The 27621-nt window shown below is 42.2% G+C and overlaps 1 protein-coding gene across 2 annotated transcripts; it reads right to left on the bottom strand.

Moving 5' to 3' along the window:
• Positions 1–454: 454 nt before the first annotated feature.
• Positions 455–27299, bottom strand: pimreg (PICALM interacting mitotic regulator). Of its 2 annotated transcripts, none has more exons than XM_031809425.1 (7): positions 27176–27299; positions 21599–21794; positions 20757–20885; positions 12633–12976; positions 9324–9419; positions 5309–5347; positions 455–2858 (listed from the first exon to the last, which is right to left on the bottom strand). In XM_031809425.1, the coding sequence occupies exons 2-6, from the start codon at positions 21785–21787 to the stop codon at positions 5317–5319; spliced, it is 789 nt and encodes a 262-aa protein (XP_031665285.1). In that variant the 5' UTR covers positions 21788–21794; positions 27176–27299; the 3' UTR covers positions 455–2858; positions 5309–5316. The 2 variants fall into 2 exon arrangements, with proteins under 2 accessions (XP_031665285.1, XP_031665284.1); XM_031809424.1 differs by having other exon boundaries at positions 5309–5350; positions 27176–27297.
• Between the last annotated feature and the right edge of the window lie 322 nt (positions 27300–27621).

Raw genomic sequence — 27621 nt, 5'->3', positions numbered from 1 at the left:
TGTTCTCCAAACTGCGTTGTAGTTTGAGGAGAAAACTGACGTTTTGTCATGGCGGAGATGAGTGGCCGAGACCGAGGACAACAGTGGATACATCAATTCAGACTACAAGTGTACTGCTTCCTAATGACAATCACAGGATATCATTTCAATCTATACGGAGGTGTTTTGTAACACATGTATCTTTCCATTCATCAAATTGCGGATGCACAGTGCACTGTTGGGGTTTGGATGCTGAAATGAATTTGTAAGTGGATGAATGTGCGCGGGTAGCCCCCAGGAGCGCCTTTAAGTGATTGTTTGACAACCGGATGAAAACACCATAACTGGTTGTGTTTATGCCACGTTTAAAAAAGGCATACACTAAGCTTTCCCTAAATTATACCGCCTAATTAGCTTACTCCTGTCTATACAAAAATGAATAAAATCATTCAAAATAGGCTACTACACCAGAAAGCATCATGTGGCTTATTTTATTAACGTGTGGATTGTTTTAAATCGCATCAACTAGTCGGAAGGGGCCTCAATTTGGGCAGCGGCTGCTGCAATACCAATAGATGACGGTTGCGTTGCGACTGTCAGTGAAAAGCAGAGACCCGGTCATGCATATCGCAATATTTAAAGATTACAATCCGGAAAAACTGTTTAGAAAGGACATGGATATTGCTGTAAAACATATTACAGTCGGAAGACTCCAATCTGTATTTTAGCTTTAAAAATTCTTAACTTAATCGAACGAACAGTAGCCTATCTTCCTGGCACCAGCAGAGAACATCGGCCATGTCCCCCCCGGTGTGTGCATATTCAGTCTTTATCATTGGATCAGTGCCACTTGTGTTTGTTTTTGGACAATAATATCCCCCCCTCCATTGTATTTGTGCCTCCCGTTTTCGTAGGCCAATTATATGGATCAGACGTCGGGTTTTGTTGATCTGTTCGTCAGTGTCAGCAGAGTAGGCTACTCCTGTCATTTTAGCAGTACAAATATAAAAATGCGTGCGTGCTCTTGGCTGACCCCTACCGATAAGAAATGCCATCTACTTTCACCCCCGGCTTTACCTTAACATCCCATCATGTATAAAACAAACCTGTTACATTATAGAATCTATGAACATAGAAACGAATCCCATTCTGTTTAAGTATTCACCTTATGATGCCTGTGTCAACGAGGACAATCCAATTTGTGACTTTTTCCTCCTTCAGGTCTTGTATAAAAATGGAATCTTTTTGACAAATGTAATTTATATTTAACAATGTTTTTGTTTGTGAATGGGCAAACAATCCTGTTGGACCAGGAGCTGGGTCAAGTGGGCGGGGAATCATAAGGTGAATAGAATACATGAACATACTGTATAGAAACTGTCCCCGGCTGGTAGACAGTAACCGGTATGTACCAACACGCGCATGTACTTTTCTTAGTCCGCCATTTCTCAAATAAGTTCAAATTTGAGAAACGTTTAATCACCACACCTTATTAGATCTTCAACATTGCAGAACCAATTTTATTTTTTGGTAAACTTTATTTTCTAAAATTACTAATTGTAAACTTAAAAGACAAATGTCATCGACAAAATTATTGGCACCTCAGAGCTAGTACTTGGTTGCACAGCCTATTGACCAAGATAACCGCAGACAAACACTTCTTGAAGCAAAAAATATATATGCTTGACACACCTTTTCAACTGTCAATTTGGGGACTCTTAGCTGGGCACGCCAGAACCTCTGTTTAGGGGTCATTGTCCTGCTGGAAGACCCACAACCTTTAATGGAGAGCCAGTTTTTGGATACTGGGTTGAACATTGGATTCCAGAAACCCATAATCTGCTGATTTCATTTCTTGCATGTGTTCCAAGACCACTAGTACCAGAAGCAGCAAAGCAACCCAACAGCATTACCAAACCTCCACCACCTTTGATTGTAGGGAGGGTGTTATTTTATCTGCATGCTTTGTTTTGCTTGTTGGTAAACACCAAAGACCCCCGCCCCCACCAACAAGACAAAATAATCATGCAATGAGTAGATTATCAGGGCATTTTGGAGTGCAATGTCTCTCTGTTGAAGGTTGTGGGTCTTCTAGTAGGACAACAACCCTAAAACGCATAGAAGCACCCTGGAATGGTTCAAGAAGAAAACGCTGGACTGTTCTGGAGAAGCCAGTGAAGAGTCCAGAATCACATCCATTACCTTGGGGGAGAGCTCCAAACAGCAGTTGGTGGAGGGCATTGAATAACTAGATCTGTTATTTTCTGAAGGTCAAATCGCCAGTAGAATAGTGCAGCTCATTGATGGAAGAAGAAACATTTGTCTGCAGTTATCTTGAACAAAAAGCTGTGCAAAAACAAGTACTAGCAACAAAACAAACATATGTTCTGCAATGTTGACAATCCAATTTCAAACATTAACTTAAGAGAAGAAAAAGGGAATTATTTAAGAGAAGTTGCAAGGATGCCAATCTATTTGGCTGTAACTGTACATCTAGAATATGGAAAGATACATATTCCTCACACCAACACACTGTAACAGGAAGGTATGTGGGGTTCAGTGTGGCTTGAGGACTGCAAGGTGAACCAGGTCCCCCGTGATACCAGTCAGTATCCGACGTCCATCTATGTCTGAGGACGTCGGGAGCTGAGGGGGGAAACCAGCCTGAACTTAACCCTAAATCTTACACATTTGAGTTAAATGCCTAAACTCAATCTTTTAAAAAACTTTGCAATTTGACGTTTGAGAAACATGGATCAACGTCTAATTCTGACGTGAGACTGAGCTAGTAGGAGGCGTTTGGCTCTGTGAAAGAGCAGCCCAGCCTCCCGCTGGGGTCCAACCTCCTCACCCCTCCATAACGCTCTGCTGCACAGGACCTGGAGGGGGTGAGAGGGAAAAGAGGAGGAGGAGGAGAGTCAGTGTGTCTGGTTGATAGCAGCAGTCTTTCTGTCAGTTAAACAATGTGAGCCATCCATTCATTCACTGTGTTTTTTGGGGGGGAAATTCACATCAGCGTCACATGCCTGTCCACTGGTCACAATGAGAGGCTCTTAGTTATCTGACGTAATGACATGACACTTCACTGCCCCCTGCCCTCTTGTGGCTGCGTTCCAAACAGACTCCAGACCTCTCCAGGGACAGGTTCTAATTCTCTACCCTTCTAGAAGTGTAGACTTGTTCTTTCCTCAGGCATATGGAGGAACCCCCCTCCAGTAGGGCCTCCTTAAAAATCGTTTACATCTTTTCCTGATTCCGTTAGAGTATTTTCTACATGTAGTTTTTCCAGGTTTCCACAGGTCTTTTCAGGTTTTCACTCTCAAAAGCACTATTTTTTTAAAATAGAAAAACAACTCAACTGGATGTTGTAAGTCCACAACAATGATTAAAGCACATCAGGAGACCATTGTGAGGTCTTGGAAACCTCTGTGTTTCTGGGTGTAGTTAGTGCACCAGCACGTTGTTTGGTTAGCCATGTTTCTGTGGTGTTTATCTGATTGCAGAGGGATTTTGTGAGGGATTTTTTTCCCCCCATCACAGTTTTCAAAACAAAATGGCCATTGGATGAATGAAAATAATCCTATCAGCATTCTGCCAGATAGTCATAGGCTACTTTGTAGTTGACATTTCATTTAGTTTTATTTGGGGAAAGGCTTTCCATCTACCAGAAGACTTATCATCATCGCTAACAGCTAAGTGGACATTCCTGCGCCTCTTCAGGAAGTTGCAGGAATATAATTAACTTATTAATTTAATGTATTTTGAATTCCGTTTTAAATGTCTGTATTCCGTGATTCCGTCCTCGTTCTATCTTATAGGACCCCTCTTCTTTCTTGCACCAATCCAATGCTTTTAGAGTGGGTGTGAACAATCATGCACTTCTGGAGAAGGAGAGAGAATCAGAACTCAAGCTTTGTCAAGACCATCTGGGTAATTATTGTGTGTCTGAGTATCAGTCTGTTGTTGTTGTGTCAGAATGGAAGCCCACCGGTCTGAGTATCAGTCTGTTGTTGTTGTGTCAGAATGGAAGCCCACCGGTCTGAGTATCAGTCTGTTGTTGTTGTGTCAGAATGGAAGCCCACCGGTCTGAGTATCAGTCTGTTGTTGTTGTGTCAGAATGGAAGCCCACCGGTCTGAGTATCAGTCTGTTGTTGTTGTGTCTGAATGGAAGCCCACCGGTCTGAGTATCTGTCTGTTGTTGTTGTGTCTGAATGGAAGCCCACCGGTCTGAGTATCAGTCTGTTGTTGTTGTGTCAGAATGGAAGCCCACCGGTCTGAGTATCAGTCTGTTGTTGTTGTGTCTGAATGGAAGCCCACCGGTCTGAGTATCAGTCTGTTGTTGTTGTGTCTGAATGGAAGCCCACCGGTCTGAGTATCAGTCTGTTGTTGTTGTGTCAGAATGGAAGCCCACCGGTCTGAGTATCAGTCTGTTGTTGTTGTGTCAGAATGGAAGCCCACCGGTCTGAGTATCAGTCTGTTGTTGTTGTGTCAGAATGGAAGCCCACCGGTCTGAGTATCAGTCTGTTGTTGTGTCTGAATGGAAGCCCACCGGTCTGAGTATCAGTCTGTTGTTGTTGTGTCTGAATGGAAGCCCACCGGTCTGAGTATCAGTCTGTTGTTGTTGTGTCTGAATGGAAGCCCACCGGTCTGAGTATCAGTCTGTTGTTGTTGTGTCAGAATGGAAGCCCACCGGTCTGAGTATCAGTCTGTTGTTGTTGTGTCAGAATGGAAGCCCACCGGTCTGAGTATCAGTCTGTTGTTGTTGTGTCAGAATGGAAGCCCACCGGTCTGAGTATCAGTCTGTTGTTGTTGTGTCAGAATGGAAGCCCACCGGTCTGAGTATCAGTCTGTTGTTGTTGTGTCTGAATGGAAACCCACCGGTCTGAGTATCAGTCTGTTGTTGTTGTGTCAGAATGGAAGCCCACCGGTCTGAGTATCAGTCTGTTGTTGTTGTGTCTGAATGGAAGCCCACCGGTCTGAGTATCAGTCTGTTGTTGTTGTGTCAGAATGGAAGCCCACCGGTCTGAGTATCAGTCTGTTGTTGTTGTGTCAGAATGGAAGCCCACCGGTCTGAGTATCAGTCTGTTGTTGTTGTGTCTGAATGGAAGCCCACCGGTCTGAGTATCTTTTAGGCTTTTAGATGGACAGCACCATGCAATGTCATGCAGTCAGTCAGCCAACCAATCAGCCACGAGGTCACCTCTGCCATGCAGTCAAGTCAGTCAGTCAGTCAGTCAACTCTCCCATTCAGAAGCAGATGGCCCAGTACCAGCAGTAGTTCAGTAACAGAGTGTTAGGTGAGACAGTTAGCTAGTGTAAACGTGGTTACCTGCATATTCACTCTGCAATTAGAGAGTAGTTGAAGGTTCTGCTGCAGGACGAAAAACAACAGGGTTAACAACAGATAGGGATATACCTTTACTGTCCCAGCTGATATACCTTTACAGTCCCAGCTGCTATACCTTTACAGTCCCAGCTGATATACCTTTACAGTCCCAGCTGCTATACCTTTACAGTCCCAGCTGATATACCTTTACTGTCCCAGCTGATATACCTTTACAGTCCCAGCTGCTATACCTTTACAGTCCCAGCTGATATACCTTTACAGTCCCAGCTGCTATACCTTTACAGTCCCAGCTGCTATACCTTTACAGTCCCAGCTGATATACCTTTACAGTCCCAGCTGCTATACCTTTACAGTCCCAGCTGATATACCTTTACTGTCCCAGCTGATATACCTTTACTGTCCCAGCTGATATACCTTTACAGTCCCAGCTGCTATACCTTTACAGTCCCAGCTGATATACCTTTACAGTCCCAGCTGATATACCTTTACTGTCCCAGCTGATATACCTTTACAGTCCCAGCTGCTATACCTTTACAGTCCCAGCTGATATACCTTTACAGTCCCAGCTGATATACCTTTACAGTCCCAGCTGATATACCTTTACAGTCCCAGCTGATATACCTTTACAGTCCCAGCTGCTATACCTTTACAGTCCCAGCTGATATACCTTTACAGTCCCAGCTGATATACCTTTACAGTCCCAGCTGATATACCTTTACAGTCCCAGCTGCTATACCTTTACAGTCCCAGCTGCTATACCTTTACAGTCCCAGCTGATATACCTTTACAGTCCCAGCTGATATACCTTTACAGTCCCAGCTGCTATACCTTTACAGTCCCAGCTGATATACCTTTACAGTCCCAGCTGCTATACCTTTACAGTCCCAGCTGCTATACCTTTACAGTCCCAGCTGATATACCTTTACAGTCCCAGCTGATATACCCTTACAGTCCCAGCTGATATACCTTTACTGTCCCAGCTGCTATACCTTTACAGTCCCAGCTGCTATACCTTTACAGTCCCAGCTGCTATACCTTTACAGTCCCAGCTGATATACCTTTACAGTCCCAGCTCCCCAGTTATCTGCACTTCAGCTATCGGATAGGATTAAAATACAAAGAAATATAACATGCAGAACGGGAGTCCCCATTCAAGTCAATGATACGTGTTCTGTCCATTCTATTTCTATGCATTTAATCCTATCCGATAGGCGAAATCAAAATAGATAACTGGGCCTTGGAAGCAGACAGACAGAGACTCCTAGGTTTTCACTGATAAAGTCTGACTTAGTTGTTGGACCTAATTTCATCGTTTGATCAAGTCTTAAAATCTGATAGAATTCATAAAAAAATGACACTGATAAAAAGTTGTTCATGTTTATAAAGCCAATTCCCAGTTCATAACAAAAATCCTACTGAAATGACAAATGTTCATGTCAACTTCAGTGTTCATTAGGGATGTACATATTTCTCTTTTCAAGACCATTAGATACATTGGCTCTATATATATATATATATATTAGCATATATATAAGGAACGATACGCTTTATTTTTGAAACGGTTTGGTGGGAGAACGAATCGATACACTAACATATTAATTTCCATTCTAAATTAGAGGTGCTATGCGTAGCATGTTAGTAGCAACGTAGCATGTTGCATTGTAATTTCCATTCTAAATTAGAGGTGCTATGCGTATGTAACGGATGTGAAACGGCTAGCTTAGTTAGCGGTGTGCGCTAAATAGTGTTTCAATCGGTGACGTCACTTGCTCTGAGACCTTGAAGTAGTGGTTCCCCCTTTGCTCTGCAAGGGTCGCGGATTTTGTGGAGCAATGGGTAACGATGCTTCGTGGGTGACTGTTGTTGATGTGTGCAGAGGGTCCCTGGTTCGCGCCCGGGTATGGGCGAGGGGACGGTCTAAAGTTATACTGTTACACGTAGCATGTTAGTAGCATGTAGCAACGTAGCATGTTAGTAGCATGTAGCAACGTAGCATGTTGCATTGTAATTTCAGAAAATATCCACCATGTATCTGCAGTAATAGTGGAATGATAGTGATAAAATGGCCGACCGTGATTATTAGCCTTAATTAGTTGAGTATCAACCTATGTGATTTGCTATGTTATTGTTCCCCATGGAGATGTTGAAAATTGTGTTTTACTGGAGTCAAAGTCAGCTACTGTCGACCAATCATCTGGCTATACCTGTTGAAAATGGTGTTTTACTGGAGTCAAAGTCAGCTACTGTCGACCAATCATCTGGCTATACCTGTTGAAAATGGTGTTTTACTGGAGTAAAAGTCAGCTGTCGACCAATCATCTGGCTATACATGTTGAAAACTACAACCGATTCTATTTGGATTGTTCAGGTTCACCATCAGCAATAGTTTTGCTTTAAACAATCAGCGTTTTATGTTGTTTATTTTTTTAGAAATAGAGGGTAAAGTTAATTTCATAACGAGGACAGAAATGCCTTTTGCGATGCGCACTGCATGGCCGAAACAGAGAAGACCTCTCCATAAAAACATTTCAACTGTAAAAAAAAAAATATATATTTTTGAGATGGGGGTGAAATCAAAAGTTATACTAGATATTAATTGGCTGTCATAGCGAATTCTTCAGCTCATTCTGTGACCTCCTAGGCGTTTCCACTTCACAAATAACAGCACTTACAGTTGACCGGGGCAGGGCGGAAATTTTACTGGCCTGCGTAGTCTCACACACACACACCCTCCTCCCCTAAGCATCACTCCTAAAACAAGTCCAACTATAGAGCTCTGACTCTCCCCTGTCCTCTCCAACCGCCCCCACATCACCCCCTTCCAGTCCTCCCTCACTCATCCACATACCACAGGCCCAATTTGAATCTGAGCGGGCGGGAAGGAGAAAGCAGCTGAAGGGTTTTAGGGCAGGCGACCGTTAGACAGGAGCCCCTCCTCAGGGCCCCAGAACAGGAAACGCATATCTGAGCCAGATTTGCTAACATCCCCATCCTAACCTCACTACACACTCCTCTGTCCTGCTCCCCGTCCTAACAAAACTAACCTCTCACTACATAGTCCTCTGTCCTGCTCCCCGTCCTAACCTCTCACTACACACTCCTCTGTTCCTTTTCCCCGTCCTAACAAAACTAACCTCTCACTACATAGTCCTCTGTCCTGCTCCCCAGCCTAACCCCTCATTGCCCTATATAAATACTAGTGTAAATATAGTGAGTAAAACACTGTCACAGATGTCTGTCTCTGTCCTGCTCCCCAGCCTAACCCCTCATTGCCCTATATAAATACTAGTGTAAATATAGTGAGTAAAACACTGTCACAGATATCTGTCTCTGTCCTGCTCCCCAGCCTAACCCCTCTCATTGCCCTATAAAAATACTAGTGTAAATATAGTGAGTAAAACACTGTCACAGATATCTGTCTCTGTCCTGCTCCCCAGCCTAACCCCTCATTGCCCTATATAAATACTAGTGTAAATATAGTGAGTAAAACACTGTCACAGATATCTGTCTCTGTCCTGCTCCCCAGCCTAACCCCTCATTGCCCTATATAAATACTAGTGTAAATATAGTGAGTAAAACACTGTCACAGATATCTGTCTCTGTCCTGCTCCCCAGCCTAACCCCTCTCATTGCCCTATAAAAATACTAGTGTAAATATAGTGAGTAAAACACTGTCACAGATATCTGTCTCTGTCCTGCTCCCCAGCCTAACCCCTCTCATTGCCCTATATAAATACTAGTGTAAATATAGTGTAAAACACTGTGTAACAGACGGTATCTGTCTCTGTCCTGCTACCCAGCCTAACCCCTCTCATTGCCCTATAAAAATACTAGTGTAAATATAGTGTAAAACACTGTGTAACAGACGGTATCTGTCTCTGTCCTGCTCCCCAGCCTAACCCCTCTCATTGCCCTGTATAAATACTAGTGTAAATATAGAGTAAAACACTGTGTAACAGACGGTATCTGTATGAATAAATGTTAGTGTTCTCTTCACCGGTCGTCTCTCCCTATGACATCATCAAAGGCGTGGGACAGACGTTTCAGCTTCCTGAGACCGCTGGACACACTCTCCAGGTCCCGGCCAAACTTCCTGTCAATCATACACAGGAACCAATCAGAGAGCAGGACACACTAGTCAATCACACGCACTCCATTCTGGGCATGGTCAATTCGGTATACATTGTTTGAGAGTGTGGATGTGTGTGTAGGGATGTACAGAACCAGTCAATGTTTGGACACACCTCATTCAAGGGTTTTTCTTTATTTTTTACTATTGTCAACATTGTAGAAAAATAGTGAAGACATCAACACTATGAAATAACACATATGGAAACATGTAGTAACCAAAAAAGTGTTAAACAAATCTAAATATAAGATTCTGCAAAGTAGCCACCCTTTGCCTTCATGACAGCTTTGCACATTCTTGGCATTCTCTCAACCAGCTTTATGAGGTAGTCACCTGGAATGCATTTCAATTAACAGGTGTGCCTTGTTAAGTTAATTTGTGGAATTTCTTTCCTTCTTAATGCGTTTCAGCCGACCAGTTGTGTTGTGACATGGTAGGGGTGGTATACAGAAGATATCCCTATTTGGTAAAAGACCAAGTCCATATTATGGCAAAAACAGCTCAAATAAACAGAAAAAGAGTCCATCATTAGTCGCAAAAAAACATCCAGCGCTATGATGAAACTGGCTCTCATGAGGACCGCCACAGGAAAGGAAGACCCAGAGTTACCTCTGCTGCAGAGGATAAGTTCATTAGAGTTAACTGCACCTCAGATTGCAGCCCAAATAAATGTAACAGACACATCTCAACTAGAGGTCGACCGTATATGATCTTTTTCAACGCCGATACCGATTAATCGGACGTTTAAGTTCCTTGCTCAGAACATGAGAACATATGAAAGCTGGTACTTCTTTTTAACATGAGTCTTCAATATTCCCAGGTAAGAAGTTTTAGGTTGTAGTTATAATAGGAATTATAGGACTATTTCCCTCTATACCATTTGGATTTCATTAACCTTTGACTATTGGATGTTCTTATAGGCACTTTAGTATTGCCAGTGTAACAGTATAGCTTCCGTCCCTCTCCTCGCTCGAACCAGAAACACAACGACAACAGCCACCCTCGAAGCAGCGTTACCCATGCAGAGCAAGGGGAACAACCACTCCAAGTCTCAGAGCGAGTGACATTTGAAAAGCTATTAGCGCGCACCCCGCTAACTAGCTAGACATTTCACATCGGTTACACCAGCCTAATCTCGGGAGATGATAGGCTTGAAGTCAAAAATAGCTGCTGGCAAATGCACGAAAGTGCTGTTTGAATGAATGCTTACGAGCCTGCTGGTGCCTACCACCACTCAGTCAGACTGCTCTATCAAATCATAGACTTAATTATAACATAATAACACACAGAAATGTGAGCCGTAGGTCATTAATATGGTCGAATCCGGAAACTATCATCTCGAAAACAAGACGTTTATTCTTTCAGTGAAATACGGAACCGTTCTGTATTTTATCTAACGGGTGGCATCCATTAGTCTAAATATTCCTGTTACATTGCACAACCTTCAATGTTATGTCATAATTACGTAAAATTCTGGCAAATTAGGCAGCCCAAACTGTTGCATATACCCTGACTCTGCGTGCAATGAACGCAAGAGAAGAGACACAATTTCACCTGGTTAATATTGCCTGCTAACCTGGGTTTGTTTTAGCTAAATATGCAGGTTTAAAAATATATACTTCTGTATATTGATTTTAAGAAAGGCATTGATGTTTATGGTTAAGTACACGTTGGAGCAACGATACGCACCGCATCGATTATATGCAACACAGGACACGGTAGATAAACTAGTAATATCATCAACCATGTGTAGTTAACTAGTGATTATGATTGATTGATTGTTTTTTATAAGATAATGCTAGCTGGCAACTTACCTTGGCTTACTGCATTCGCGTAACAGGCAGTCTCCTCGTGAAGTGCAATGAGAGGCAGGTGGTTAACTAGTGTTGGACTAGTTAACTGTAAGGTTGCAAGATTGAATCCCCTGAGCTGACAAGGTAAAAATCTGTCGTTCTGCCCCTGAACAAGGCAGTTAACCCACTATTCCTAGGCCGTCATTGAAAGTAAGAATGTGTTCTTAACTGAAAGGTACAATAAAGGTGTAAAAAAACAACAAAAAAACGCCCAAATCGGATTAAAATTAAATAAAAATAAAACCCTTTATTTATTTTTATCGGCAGAATCGGAACCAAAAATACAGATTTCCGATTGTTATGAAAACTTGAAATCGGCCATTCCGATTAATCGGTTGACATCTAATCTCAACATCAACTGTTTGGAAGGGGAGACTGTAAATCAGGCCTTCATGGTCGAATTGCTGCAGAGAAACCACTACTAAAGGACATCAATAAGAAGAAGAGATTTGCTTGGGCCAAGAAACACAAACAATGGACATTAATTAGACTGGTGGAAATCTGTCCTTTGGTCTGGAGTCCAAATTGAAGATTTTTGGTTAGGTAGAGTAGGTGAACGGACGATCTCTGCATGTGTAGTTCCCACCGTGAAGCATGGAGGAGTGATGGTGCATCCTGGTGACACTGTCAGTGATTTATTTAGAATTTAAGGCACACTTAACCAGCATGGCTACAACAGCATTCTGCAGTGATACTCCATCACATCTGGTTTGCGCTTATTGGGACTATCATTTGTTTTTCAACAGGACAATGACCCAACACACCTCCAGGCTGTGTAAGGGCTATTTGACCAAGAAGGAAAGTGATGGAGTGCTGCATCAGATGACCTGGCCTTAACCCAATTGAGATGGTTTGGGATGAGTTGGACCGCAGAGTGAAGGAAAAGCAGCCAATAAGTGCTCAGTATATGTGGGAACTCCTTAAATACTGTTGGAAAAGCATTCCTCATGAAACTGGTTGAGAGAATGCCAAGCGTGTTCAAAGCTGTCATCAAGGCAGGGTGGCTACTTTGAAGAATCTAAAACATATTTTGATTTGTTTAACACTTTTTTTGGTTACTACATGATTCCATATGTTATTTAATAGTTTTGATGTCTTCACTATTATTCTACAATGTAGAAAATAGTAAAAATAAAGAAAAAACCCTTGAATGAGTAGGTTTGTCCAAACTTTTGACTGGTACTGTATGTTTGTACATGTGTGTGTGTGTATGTATACATGTGTGGGTGTGTGTGTGTATGTATACATGTGTGGGTGTGTGTGTGTATGTATACATGTGTGGGTGTGTGTGTGTTTGTTTGTGTGTGTGGGGGTGTGTCCTCACCGTCTGAGGCTCTGAGTGTTAGGAGATGCGAAGGGGCTTCGTAGTGCAGCCATCCGAACCAGCTGCCTCCTCCCTCCCACGTTCTTCACCCCTGTCACCTCAGGACTTCGCCCTGGGGGTCTCCTCCCCCTGCGGCCTGAGGCAGGGGTGCGTTTGGGCGCGGTGGCTCTGGGGGTGCGACTGGGGGTTGTTGTAGGTATGAGTGTGGTGGAACGGACGGGGGTGCGCCTGGGTGTACGGGAGGTGACCCCCTCGTTGTTCTCTCCCCCCTCACACACCTGGCCAGGTGTCGCCACCAAACACTCCTCCTGATCCTGTACCACTGCTCTGTTCCTCTGAAGCTTCTGAGAAAGAGAGATCACAAACAGAATTTTTCAGCATGTTTTTTAAATATATATTTTTTTAACAAAAAGATAAGATTTAGAGTTGGATAAACTTGGATTTTTTTATTGGGTAACCCCAAACAGTTTCAGCTGGACTTTCACAGAATCAAAGATTCTCTCTCTTGGTGAAGACCAATGTCCCCTCTAAGCTGCGCGTGGGTGTGCAGTAGCCTTGCAGCTCCCAGGGACAGATTAAATATCAGCCCAAAGAGAGAAGCACAGATTGAACTTCATTCAAATTTCTAGAGTTTTCCCTGTTATGGTGGTAATTGTGATCGAATCAACGAAATATTAGCCACTTTCAATGCAACATACCAAAACAAACTATGCAAGAGATTTTGTTGTAGGCAGAACTCATCGGAGTAGGATTCTATTGCATACTCTACACAGACCGGTGCAGCATAACCAATCAGAGCTGCAGTAGACCTATATGCAAATAGGCCCTTGCCATATATGGACCTGTGCCATTCACTTTGAACTGGACTGTGTTTACAACATGAGCGGTCGTGAGTAGATGCGATTGGTTTGAGATCAAAGCATTCCACCACAAATCCCTCACCTACAGAGAGATGAACCTAGAGAAGGAGTCCCCTCAGCCAGCTGGTCCTGGGGCTCTGTTCACAAACACAAAACAGACCCCACAGAGCCCCAGGATAGAAACACAATTAGACCCAAACACATTATGAGAAAGTAAAACTATTTGACACGCTGGAAAGAAATCAACCAAAAACAACAAAGCAAATTGGAATGCTATTTGGCCCTAAACGATCTTGCTACCTTACAGTTAACTAGTCCAACGTAATAACGACCTGCCCCTTGTGGTTTACTCCACAGTAAGCCAAGGTAAGTTGGTAGCTAGCATTAAACGTATCTTATAAAAACAATCAATCAATCATAATCACTAGTTAACTACACGTGGTTGATGATATTACTAGATATTATCTAGCGTGTCCTTCGTATCTAAGTATCTGACTGAGCATACAAGCATCTAAGTATCTGACTGAGCGGTGGTAGGCAGAAGCAGGCGCGTAAACATTCATTCAAACAGCACTTTCGCGCGTTTTGCCAGCAGCTCTTCGTTGTGCGTCAAGCATTGCGCTGTTTATGACTTCAAGCATATCAACTCCCGAGATACGGCTGGTGTAACCGATGTGAAATGGCTAGCTAGTTAACGCACGCTAATAGCGTTTCAAACGTCACTCCCTCTGGGCCTGTGGTTGGTTCCCTTGCTCTGCATGGGTAACGCTGCTTCGAGGGTGGCTGTTGTCGTTGTGTTTCTGGTTCGAGCCCAGGGACGGAAGCTATACTGTTACACTGGCAATACTAAAGTGCCTATAAGAACATCCAATAGTCAAAGGTTAATGAAATACAAATGGTATAGAGGGAAATAGTCCTATAATTCCTATTATAACTACAACCTAAAACTTCTTACCTGGGAATATTGAAGACTCATGTTAAAAGGAACCACCAGCTTTCATATGTTCTCATGTTCTGAGCAAGAAACTTAAACGTTACATGGCACATATTGCACTTTTACTTCTCCAACACTTTGTTTTTGCATTATTTAAACCAAATTGAACATGTTTCATTATTTATTTGAGGCTAAATTGATTTTATTGATGTATTATATTAAGTTAAAATAAGTGTTCATTCAGTATTGTTGTAATTGTCATTATTACAAATAAAACGTTGCTCGGTGCATTTAACATGTCAATACCTCTCATAAATAAAAGTAGTGATGAAGTCAATCTCGTCCACTTTGAGCCATGAGAGATTGACATGCATATTATTAATATTAGCTCTCTGTGTACATCCAAAGGCCAGCCGTGCTGCTCTGTTCAGAGCCAATTGCAATTTTCCTAAGCCCTTTTTTGTGGCACCCAACCACACGACTGAACAGTAGTCCAGGTGCGACAAAACTAGGGCCTGTAGGACCTGCCTTGTTGATAGTGTTGTTAAGAAGGTAGAAACTAGGGTCTGTAGGACCTGCCTTGTTGATAGTGCTGTTAAGAAGGTAGAAACTAGAGCCTGTAGGACCTGCCTTGTTGATAGTGTTGTTAAGAAGGTAGAAACTAGAGCCTGTAGGACCTGCCTTGTTGATAGTGTTGTTAAGAAGGTAGAAACTAGGGCCTGTAGGACCTGCCTTGTTGATAGTGTTGTTAAGAAGGTAGAAACTAGGGCCTGTAGGACCTGCCTTGTTGATAGTGTTGTTAAGAAGGTAGAAACTAGAGCCTGTAGGACCTGCCTTGTTGATAGTGTTGTTAAGAAGGTAGAAACTAGGGCCTGTAGGACCTGCCTTGTTGATAGTGTTGTTAATAAGGTAGAAACTAGGGCCTGTAGGACCTGCCTTGTTGATAGTGCTGTTAAGAAGGTAGAAACTAGAGCCTGTAGGACCTGACTTGTTGATAGTGTTGTTAAGAAGGTAGAAACTAGGGCCTGTAGGACCTGCCTTGTTGATAGTGCTGTTAAGAAGGTAGAAACTAGGGCCTGTAGGACCTGCCTTGTTGATAGTGCTGTTAAGAAGGTAGAAACTAGAGCCTGTAGGACCTGACTTGTTGATAGTGCTGTTAAGAAGGTAGAAACTAGAGCCTGTAGGACCTGACTTGTTGATAGTGCTGTTAAGAAGGTAGAAACTAGGGCCTGTAGGACCTGACTTGTTGATAGTGTTGTTAAGAAGGTAGAAACTAGGGTCTGTAGGACCTGCCTTGTTGATAGTGTTGTTAAGAAGGTAGAAACTAGGGCCTGTAGGACCTGCCTTGTTGATAGTGTTGTTAAGAAGGTAGAAAATAGGGCCTGTAGAACCTGCCTTGTTGATAGTGTTGTTAAGAAGGTAGAAACTAGGGTCTGTAGGACCTGCCTTGTTGATAGTGTTGTTAAGAAGGTAGAAACTAGGGCCTGTAGGACCTGCCTTGTTGATAGTGTTGTTAAGAAGGCAGAGCATTGCTTTATTATAGACAGACTTCTCCCCATCTTAGCTACTACTGTATCAATGTTTTGACCATGATAGTTTACAATCTAGTGTTACTCCAGCAGTTTAGTCATCTTAACCTGCTCAATTTCCACATTATTTATTACAAGATTTAGTTGAGGTTTTGTGAATGATTTGTTCCAAATACAATGTTTTTAGTTTAAGAAATATTTAGGACTAACATATTCCTTGCCACCCGTTCTGAAACTAACTGCAGCTCTTTGTTGAGTGTTGCAGTCATTTCAGTCACTGTAGTAGTTGACGTGTATAGTGTTGAGTATTTCAGTCACTGTAGTAGTTGACGTGTATAGTGTTGAGTGTTGCAGTCATTTCAGTCACTGTAGTAGTTGACGTGTATAGTGTTGAGTGTTGCAGTCATTTCAGTCACTGTAGTAGTTGACGTGTATAGTGTTGAGTGTTGCAGTCATTTCAGTCACTGTAGTAGTTGACGTGTATAGTGTTGAGTGTTGCAGTCATTTCAGTCACTGTAGTAGTTGACGTGTATAGTGTTGAGTGTTGCAGTCATTTCAGTCACTGTAGTAGTTGACGTGTATAGTGTTGAGTGTTGCAGTCATTTCAGTCACTGTAGTAGTTGACGTGTATAGTGTTGAGTGTTGCAGTCATTTCAGTCACTGTAGTAGTTGACGTGTATAGTGTTGAGTGTTGCAGTCATTTCAGTCACTGTAGTAGTTGACGTGTATAGTGTTGAGTGTTGCAGTCATTTCAGTCACTGTAGTAGTTGACGTGTATAGTGTTGAGTGTTGCAGTCATTTCAGTCACTGTAGTAGTTGACGTGTATAGTGTTGAGTGTTGCAGTCATTTCAGTCACTGTAGTAGTTGACGTGTATAGTGTTGAGTGTTGCAGTCATTTCAGTCACTGTAGTAGTTGACGTGTATAGTGTTGAGTGTTGCAGTCATTTCAGTCACTGTAGTAGTTGACGTGTATAGTGTTGAGTGTTGCAGTCATTTCAGTCACTGTAGTAGTTGACGTGTAGTGTTGAGTGTTGCAGTCATTTCAGTCACTGTAGTAGTTGACGTGTATAGTGTTGAGTGTTGCAGTCATTTCAGTCACTGTAGTAGTTGACGTGTATAGTGTTGAGTGTTGCAGTCATTTCAGTCACTGTAGTAGTTGACGTGTATAGTGTTGAGTGTTGCAGTCATTTCAGTCACTGTAGTAGTTGACGTGTATAGTGTTGAGTGTTGCAGTCATTTCAGTCACTGTAGTAGTTGACGTGTATAGTGTTGAGTGTTGCAGTCATTTCAGTCACTGTAGTAGTTGACGTGTATAGTGTTGAGTGTTGCAGTCATTTCAGTCACTGTAGTAGTTGACGTGTATAGTGTTGAGTGTTGCAGTCATTTCAGTCACTGTAGTAGTTGACGTGTATAGTGTTGAGTGTTGCAGTCATTTCAGTCACTGTAGTAGTTGACGTGTATAGTGTTGAGTGTTGCAGTCATTTCAGTCACTGTAGTAGTTGACGTGTATAATGTTGAGTGTTGCAGTCATTTCAGTCACTGTAGTAGTTGACGTGTATAGTGTTGAGTGTTGCAGTCATTTCAGTCACTGTAGTAGTTGACGTGTATAGTGTTGAGTGTTGCAGTCATTTCAGTCACTGTAGTAGTTGACGTGTATAGTGTTGAGTGTTGCAGTCATTTCAGTCACTGTAGTAGTTGACGTGTATAGTGTTGAGTCATCCGCATACATAGACACACTTTACTCAAAGCCAGTGGCAGGTCATTTGTAAAGATTGAAAAATGTAAGGGGCCTAGACAGCTGTCCTGGGGAATTCCTGATTCTACCTGGATTATGTTGGAGAGGCTTCCATTAAAGAACACCCTCTGTGTTCTGTTAGACAAGTAACTCTTTATCCACATTATAGCAGGGCGTGTAAAGCCATATCACACGTTTTTCCAGCAGCAGACTATGATCGATAATATCAAAAGCCACACTGAAGTCTAACAAAACAGCCCCTACAATCTTTTTATCAATTTTCTCTCAGCCAATCATTTCTGTAAGTGCTGTGCTTGTTGAGTGTCCTTCCCTATCAGCATGCTGAAAGTCTGTTGTCAATTTGTTTACTGTAAAATAGCATTGTATCTGGTCAAACACTATTTTTTCCAGAAGTTTACTAAGGGTTGGTTACGGGCTGATTGGTCGGCTGTTTGAGCCAGTGAAGGGGGCTTTATTATTCTTAGGTAGAGGAATGACTTTAGCTTCCCTCCAGACCTGAGGGATTACACTTTACTATTCTTGGGTAGCAGAATGACTTTAGCTTCCCTCCAGGCCTGAGGGCACACAGTTTCTAGTAGATGTGGCAAATAGGAGTGGCAATATCGTTTGCTATTATCCTCAGTAATTTTCCATCTAGATTGTCAGAACCTGGTGGCTTGTCATTGTTGATAGACAGCAAAAAAAAATTCACCTCATTCTTGTCTTTCATAATTTGGTCCGATATACTTGGATGTGTAGTGTCAGCGTTTGTTGCTGGCTGTTCTATAGTGTGTGTATATAATGGGGGTTTGGATCATCTTGTTTTATAAGTGACAAGTGACTAAATGATTCCAGCTGCATCGGAAACCAATAGAGAGGTGTTGACTTCAACTTCTGGATCAACTCATTATGATATCGATGACATGTATTTGGCTTCAGTCTTACTGCTAAAAACAAATGATGCAGGGAGTTGGTGTATCATTTGAACTAATGTGCTGTCCAGTAAACATAAAAACAGTAGATTAGACCGATTCAAATTCTAAAAAATAAAAAAAAGAATATAGCAAATAAGTCGACATGGCATGTATTCAAGAGCACATGAATTTGCTCTGGAGACTGAGGTGAGTTTCCACAGCAGTATGCAGTAACAGCAATGTGTGACATACACCAAGTATACCAAACATTAGGAACACCATTCTTAATACTGAGTTGCGTGCTGCCCTTCTTGAGCCTGTCTCCTCCCTTTCATCTACACTGATTGAAGTGGATTTAACAAGTGATATCAATAAGGGGATCATAGTCTGACCAGGTGAAAGCTCTGGTCATGGAAAGAGCAGGTCTTCTTTATGTTTTGTACACCCAACATATGTATACACAGTAGAAGAAAAATATAGTACTAATGCTTAGAATAAATACTTCAATTCTACAAAGGGAATACTGGCATATGGTGTGTTTAGGTGTAGCAGTATTGGTGCAGAATATGAGATGTCTCACAGACACGCATTAGCTAGCTAGCGAGTACATTTGAGGTATAACAAACACAGCTAGCTAGTTAAACTTGGCTTGTAGTGGTTCTAGCAAGCCCCGTTATGGCCGAATTGATCACCAAATTGTACTGGACAACACTACCTCAGTTAAGAGATTGTACGGGTAGCTAGCGACCGACAGCAAAACAATTTACCCTCCTGAGTCCTGGTCCAGCTGGTCTAGGCTGCTGCTGCTTGCTGGTCTCGCAATTATTTTTCTCTCGCCGTCTCAACTCCTCTCCAGTGTATTCTAGCTCAAATGAATAGGGGTGTATATGCTCCTATGTAAAATAACATCAAAAAAATGGTTGTCATCCAGCTCTTCATGGAAAGAGGAATCGTCAGAAGCAGCCAGTTGTAGCTAATTATTTAGTAATCTTGGATAGACAAGACGTTTTGAAAAGCCTGATTTCGATGGTGGGAACAAGGGATGTATATGGCTCCCGGGAGGCTGTAGTCTTTACAAAGCCAGGGGGAAAATGAGTCAACCTAGATATGCTACAATGTCCTGGCAGATAGGAACATCGTTGAGACTAGTCGCATGGCTCTATTGAACAAGGACAGCCATATCTACTAGTGTGATTGTGCAATCGGCGAAACACAAAAGCCACCATAATTTCTATAAAACAAGACTACTCATTTTTTTTTATCCGGCAGCAGGCTCAATCAACCAATGACATCTCACGGCGCAAAAATAGTGAATAATTATGTCTGAAACACCCCCTCATAATTATGTAGGGAGACGAGAAAAACACTGGGTGTGAAGTTCGCCTTTAATATTAACAGAATTAAGCATTTCCCCAAATGTAGGCTAAATTGACTCAAACAGGAGTGGAGAAACATGATTTCTTTCAGCATCTTGAGAGAATACGAATGCGCAGTTAGCACCTCTACAGACGGTATCCATCTTCATCAGCATCATATAAGCTGATACTATTTCAACCACATAAAATATGCATCCAAGCCAAACTGAAATCTTATCAGAAGCATGTTGGGTTGTTTTCACAGCTTTCTATTTCCTTTACAACTGGTCAAAATGATGTCATTTGGAAGTTTGGCACAGAAAGTATTGCATTTTCTCCCCAGTCCCTAAACCACCTCTAAAGAAGCAGAGGTGACAGAACTTCACCTACGTCAACTACGTCCATTCTATTGGCTTATGGAATTCTGTTGAGCAAAAGGTTGATTGAGTCTTCTAGGGCAACATATAATGACTGAAGAGAAGCTGCATGTATCTAATTAGGAGTTAACAAGTTAACAAAAGTCGACTAAAATATCAGAAATTATAAGCAGAAACATATCTAAAAATCAGTCAACAACAACAACAACAAAAATCCTGCACTCCCCTGTCCAAAAATCATTCCACCGGTTCTGACTGTAGCCTACAGAGCATCTTCTATATTAGCAGGTTGGGGTCAGACGCAGGCTTCAGATTTTTACTTGATCACATACAGGGCAGGTGGTTGTGGATGGGTTATTAGCAATTGCGGTGCAGGTTAAGGGAAAAGCAGAGGCACCACTACGGTCAGTGTCTCCTACCTGGTACACTCCCCCGATGTGGCTGCGTGCGCTGCGTGTGAGCTGGCAGACAGCGTTGGTCTTCTGATTGGCCTGCAAACTCTCCCAGGTGGGGTCAGGGGTCAGCTCAGGGTCTGGCAGGGAGTTGGTCTGGAGGAACAATGCACCACTTTTTATTGGCCATTATCGGACAGGACGATAGGATCATTATCTTAGCAGCCCGACACACACACAATAAAACATTAAGAACACCTGCTCTTTCCATGACAGACTGACCATGATCCCTTATTGATGTCACTTGTTAAATATACTTCAAAAATGAAGTAGGGGAGGGCAAAGAAGGATTTTTTAAGCCTTGAGAATTGGATTGTGTTCGTGTGTCATTCAGAGGGTGAATTGACAAAAGACTTCAGTGCCTTTGAACGGGGTAGTAGGTGCCAGGCGCACCGGTTTGTGTCAAGAACTGCAACGCTGCTGGGTTTTTTCACACAACAGTTTTCTGTGTGTACCAAGTATGGTCCACCACCCAAAAGACATCCAGCCAACTTGACACAACTGTGGGAAGCATTGGAGTCAACATGGACCAGCATCCCCGTGGAACGCTTTAGAGTCCATGCCCTGACAAACTGAAGCTGTTCTCAGGGCAACTCAATATTAGGAAGGTGTTCTTAATGTTTTGTAAACTCTGTGTACACACAGACTCTGGACAGAGAGGGGTTAGTTGCTTTGCCTAAGGTCCCAATGGCAGGAGATGTTATCTAGGATGAGGTCTTTCTTATGTATCCCAAATTACTCTGTTTCAAAAGTAGTGAACTAAATAGGGAGCCATTGAGGGACGTGTGCAGCTTGATTCAGCCTCTTACCTGTACAGAGCGCAGCGGAAGCCTCTTCTTCAGAGACATGCGGAGGGAGTTGAGAGAGGAGGAGGAGCGTAGCTTCCTGAAGCGGTCAGGGGGGGGTGCCTCAGGGGAGCTGGACTCGCCCCCGTCTGACTCCTCCAGAACGCTGTGAGCCCTCCACACCGCCACGCCACTCATCACCGACGACGACATGCTGAAGCTGGCCAATCAGGGAGGAAAGAGGAAGAGATCAGGGCTGTGTTCAGCAGTACACACACACACACAACAATGTAGAGCGTTCAGATAGAAATGTAGAACAAGCAACTCGCCTCAAAATGGAAAAGATAAGCACATAATGAAACTGCTGCCCGTCTGTGTGATGAAATTCTGCACAACAGATGGCTGAGGGCACTTAAACACGTCTGGGGAAAAAACGGTGGTTTTGGAGTGAACTAGAAAGCACTGCAAAACAAAGTCCTATTTACAAGAAGTTGGAATTATCCAGCTGAAGATTATGACGCTGGTCTGTGATCCTAAAAGGGAATGCTTGAGTGTCTCGGATGGTATTTTAGAGTCTCAAATGGTATGAGCGCGCCCAACCTGTAAAGGTTTGTTGGTCCCGAGTCAGTAATTTGTTCTAGGCACATACCATGACCCCGGAAACCTCTTGCACAATTGTGCACCGGGGCCTCCCACGCTTTCTACTCTGGTTAGAGCCAGTTTGCGCTGTTTTGTGAAGGGAGTAGTACACAGCATTGTACGAGATCTTCAGTTTCTTGGCAATTTCTCGCATGGAATAGCCTTCATTTCTCAGAACAAAAATAGACTGACGAGTTTCAGAAGAAAGTTTTTTGTTTCTGGTCATTTCGAGTCTGTAGTCAAACCCACAAATGCTGATGCTCCAGATACTCAACTAGTCTAAAGAAGGCCAGTTTTATTTCATCTTAAATCAGGACAACAGTTTTCAGCTGTGCTAACATAATTGCAAAAGGGTTTTCTAATGATCAATTAGCCTTTTAAAATTATGAACTTGGATTAGCTAACACAACGTGCCGTTGGAACACAGGAGTGATGGTTTCTGATAATGGGCCTCTGTACGCCTATGTAGATATTCCATTAAAAACCAGCCATTTCCAGCTACAATAGTCATTTACAACATTAGCAATGCCTACACTGTATTTCGGATCAATTGGATGTTATTTTTAATTGTGTTTCTCTCAAAGACATTTCCAAGTGACCCCTAACTTTTCTAACAAAAACATTTCTAAGTGACCCCTAACTTTTCTAACAAAGACATTTCTAAGTGACCCCTAGCTTTTCTAACAAAAACATTTCCAAGTGACCCCTAACTTTTCTAACAAAAACATTTCTAAGTGACCCCTAACTTTTGAACGGTAGTGTATGTGTTTATTTAATGGCACACCTTCACCTGTCTGATTTGTCTCTGGACAAATCCACTGAGGAGGCCGCAGTGATGACAATAAAATGGGGACTGTGACTCAGATACACAAGGCACATCTCTCTCCAGAATGTGTCCTCTCCTGCAATTTCATGGGTATTCATATTGTTTCATAACTTTTGTGTGCATGGGGTGGCAGGTAGCCTAGTGGTTAGAGCGTTGGGCCAGTAACCGAAAGGTGGCTGGATCAAAGTTGACAAGGTCGTTCTGTCGTTCTGCCCCTGAACAAGGCAGTTTGCCCACTGTTCCCTGGTAGGCTGTTATTTGTTCTTAACTGACTTTGCCTAGTTAAATAAAAGGTTAAAAAAAAATACAATTGGTTGCAGTGTCTATTCATTTGCCGTTAATTCACCATTTCTAAATCGGCAATGTTTATTTACGTTAATTTCTGTTAATGCTTTCAATATATTAGTTATTTAACATTGTCAGATTGGAAATGTGTTTAGCAGAACTCATAACCTGCACTTCTGAGAAACAAGCTTGTTTATTTCACTCCATTTATGAGTTGTCAATTTATTGGTCGTCTTTTGTTTGAAATGCTCCTGTCAATGTTGAGTAAGGACACATATAGAAGTAAGACTAGGCTACCTGGCCTGCGCGCAAATGTAGGCCTATAAAATGTGTCCATTTGGGGATGTCTGATAGTTTTTCTGATTGTCTTAACACACCACCACTAAAGAGCTGTGAGTCTTCCTGGGTCAGTCTCTAAGAGCTGTGAGTCTTTCTGGGTCCGTCTCTAAGAGCTGTGAGTCTTTCTGGGTCAGTCTCTAAGAGCTGTGAGTCTTTCTGGGTCAGTCTCTAAGAGCTGTGAGTCTTCCTGGGTCAGTCTCTAAGAGCTGTGAGTCTTTCTGGGTCCGTCTCTAAGAGCTGTGAGTCTTTCTGGGTCAGTCTCTAAGAGCTGTGAGTCTTCCTGGGTCAGTCTCTAAGAGCTGTGAGTCTTCCTGGGTCAGTCTCTAAGAGCTGTGAGTCTTCCTGGGTCAGTCTCTAAGAGCTGTGAGTCTTCCTGGGTCAGTCTCTAAGAGCTGTGAGTCTTTCTGGGTCAGTCTCTAAGAGCTGTGAGTCTTCCTGGGTCAGTCTCTAAGAGCTGTGAGTCTTCCTGGGTCAGTCTCTAAGAGCTGTGAGTCTTCCTGGGTCAGTCTCTAAGAGCTGTAAGACGGGGATGTCTGATAGTATTTCTGATTGTCTTAACACACCACCACTAATGAGCTGTGGAGCTTCTCAAAATCATTTTTTTCTTCACCTGAAACAGCGAGTAAACAAAGTGTGTTTTTAGGATCAATTGAGAAGTTCATCAAAGTATTTGAGCAATGTTTCCAGCTCTCTTCCTTTCGATAACCACTCAGCATGAAAGGAACAAATGTAATGTTCTTGTCCAGTGGAAACATCGTAGAATACCTCATTTACTTCTTATCCTTTTTGCACAAATAGCCTGCAGCTGTGTCTGTCCCAAGCTCACCGGCTTGGGAAACTGAGGGTCCAGAATATTTTATACAATGTTTCAAGTTCGTTGCATACAGGCCATGCATAGCCAATGTGATTTATAGGATATTTATTTATTTTCACCAGGGTATTTTCTACCTGCGGGCTGAAATGTTATGCGTTGGCTTTATGTCGGCCATTTTTTACATAGTTGGAAATGGCAATGTTACTTTTAGATTTGAATAATTGTCATTTAGATTGTATGTGGTTAATCTACAGTCTATGATTGATATAAAAAGACTATTATAAAATTCATATGAATCTTTTCCACGAAAATGTGCATATGAAAATCGTAACTGGCAGGTAGATTGGTGGAAATAGTAAGATAAATTGTCACTCCAAGTGGAAAAGGTTTCCAACCCTTGGTGTAGCCTATTACCAACAACATCAGGAGCATAAAGCCAGACTCGGCAAAGGCCAGCTGCTGCAGCAGGAGGGTCAGGAACAGGTTCTGGCTATCTTGATCTCTGGCTCCCTCTTGAGTTATTTGTGTGTGTTAATTATTTAATCAAACCGCGTGCTTAAAGCATCAGACAATTTCAGTACATATAACCTAGTTGATTTTATTATAGACACACCCCGTGTTTAATATGGAAAAAAAGACCCGTTTTAAAATAGACCAATTGATTGAAATTGGTCGTAAACACTACTACTCGATCAAGACCCACTGCCAGGTTATACCCCCCCCCCCCCCCACTTACTTCTAAAACCACAGTGCACCCTGCTAAACTCAATCACGACTCGCGAACTTTGCAGGTGTTTCTGATTAATAAACAACGCCATGCTGGTGGGTGGAACCATTCAAATAATACCCAGCCCTGAAAAAGAAAAAATGGCAAAAACATGATTTCAAACTTTGTTCCAGCTGAAAGAGGACGAGCAGAGTTTACATTTGTTACACAATGTTGTCAGTCAACATGTAACCGTTCAAGTTAAAGTACGATATATTTTGGACTTGAAGTGTTAACGGAACTGCCCGCGTCTTGCCAATGAGGGGATTCGATTAATTTCGCCCGGGTGTCCATGTAGGCGTATTTTGCACCAGGTAAACGTTGATTACATTAGATAGCTGGCACACTCCTGGGTACGAGCCAGGTGCCCGGTTCAAAGCCCACCGTGATTGTTTTTCAGCACACTCTGCATCCCCAAATGAAAAAGAGTAAAAAAAATAAAAAAAATGATATATGTATTTTTCTGGACGTTGCACCATGCTGCCTTGTTGACAAAATGACTGAGAGGCGCAGATTACTGTTCCATTTCAGTAAGTGGCTTTTCCCTCCACGCTTTCGCCCGATGACGTAACGAGCCCGCGGCTCAGCGTAATCGAATCATCCCACTGACGTATCGTCTCTGGTGTGGGTGTTTAAACCAGGAACATTTTGAAAAAGGAATGTAAAGACTACAAAGTTGCCTGCCATAATGTCAGATCGTGACATGTGAATTCAAATACATTTGTACCTGACCAAATTGCTGTCCCGCAAAAATGAACGCATTGCAAAAAATGTGTGAACCAGAAAAAGGCTCTCCTCGCTTACAAGCTTCACATAATGTTTTCATAACGTTGTGCCGATTGTCGTTGTATGGAGCTAAAACAAACAAACAGTAGTAGCAGTATGCATCTCAGGGAGCCAAATAAACGGCTCTTTCACCGACGCAATTCGGTTACCGAAAATCGCCAAAAAAAAGAGCCTTTCGCTCCGGTATCTGCTGGAGCCTTACCTTATTTAAGCGTTTTGTCTCTGAAAGGGAGTCAACTCAAGTTTGCATTGTTTACATTTCGTCATGCCGATCACAACCGCCCGGTTATCCTGCTTTTTTTGGGCTTGCCCCAACAATATATTACGGTACCCAGTTAACGTTACAATATATTACAGTACCCAGTTAACTAACGTTATAATATATTACAGTACCCAGTTAACTAACGTTACAATATATTACAGTACCCAGTTAACTAACGTTACAATATATTACAGTACCCAGTTAACGTTACAATATATTACAGTACCCAGTTAACTAACGTTACAATATATTACAGTACCCAGTTAACGTTACAATATATTACAGTACCCAGTTAACTAACGTTACAATATATTACAGTACCCAGTTAACGTTACAATATATTACAGTACCCAGTTAACTAACGTTATAATATATTACAGTACCCAGTTAACTAACGTTACAATATATTACAGTACCCAGTTAACTAACGTTACAATATATTACAGTACCCAGTTAACTAACGTTACAATATATTACAGTACCCAGTTAACTAACGTTATAATATATTACAGTACCCAGTTAACTAACATTACCTACTGTAGTAATTTCACATGCTAGTTAACATCCCAATAACCATATCAACAAAATGTGGTTAACTAGCTAGATACTTTGTTCTACTTTTGAATTCGCTAACCTTGCTATTAACTGACTTGCCTGGTTAAATAAAGGTTAAATAAAATATTTAAATAAAAATACTAGCAGCTTCGGATTAGCTAGTTAGCAAGCAGACAAAGGTAACATTATTAGCTAGCTGACGTAAAACTCTGAATGCCTGCTTTTTTTTTTTAGCTAAATCGTCCATTGAACGAGGTGAATAGGTTAACTTTTTCTGTAAAAGTAATTTATGATACACAATGAAGTACTTTATATTCGATAATATCTACCTTGTAAAGTTGTTTGTTCCCTCTCTGTGTGTCTCCTGGAGAAACGTCTAACTGTAGTAGTCAACGGGAAGTCTTTCTGTGTTTGAATTTGGCGGTGGACCCGCTCCCCAACTACAGACCCTCAGTGCTATCTGATTGGTCGACGCTGTCCCGAGTGGTCCCAAACTTCCCCGAATTAATTACAAATTCGGTTCCTAGCTCCTTGCTTTAGTTCCTACTCTACTGATATCTGCTGTATTTAAAAATATATTAAAAAACTGGCGGATAATGTGACTTTATAACAGTGATAGCTGGCTCGGACGGAATCTCTACCATTCTGCTTTTTTTCTTCTATCCAGTCCTTTTATGGCTGTGAATAACTTTTGGGATACAAGTTCAGACTTGTGGATTTGCAATCCAAAACCCTGTTCTTTCGCACATGTGCACTGATTCCGTGTGCGCTCCAG

This window comes from Oncorhynchus kisutch, linkage group LG29 (genome assembly GCF_002021735.2).
Source record: "Oncorhynchus kisutch isolate 150728-3 linkage group LG29, Okis_V2, whole genome shotgun sequence".
Taxonomy (NCBI): domain Eukaryota; kingdom Metazoa; phylum Chordata; class Actinopteri; order Salmoniformes; family Salmonidae; genus Oncorhynchus; species Oncorhynchus kisutch.
Note: the sequence above shows the minus strand (reverse complement) of the source record. Positions and strands in the feature narration are given on the sequence as shown.

Excerpts from the sequence above, each read along its gene's own strand:
- pimreg (XM_031809424.1), bottom strand. The coding sequence starts at position 21,787 with ATGTCGTCGTCGGTGATGAGTGGCGTGGCGGTGTGGAGGGCTCACAGC. Across the intron at positions 20,886-21,598 it reads TTCCGCTGCGCTCTGTACAG|ACCAACTCCCTGCCAGACCC; the intron begins GTAAGAGGCTGA and ends TTGTTCCTCCAG. Across the intron at positions 9,420-12,632 it reads AACACTCAGAGCCTCAGACG|GAAGTTTGGCCGGGACCTGG; the intron begins GTGAGGACACAC and ends TATGATTGACAG.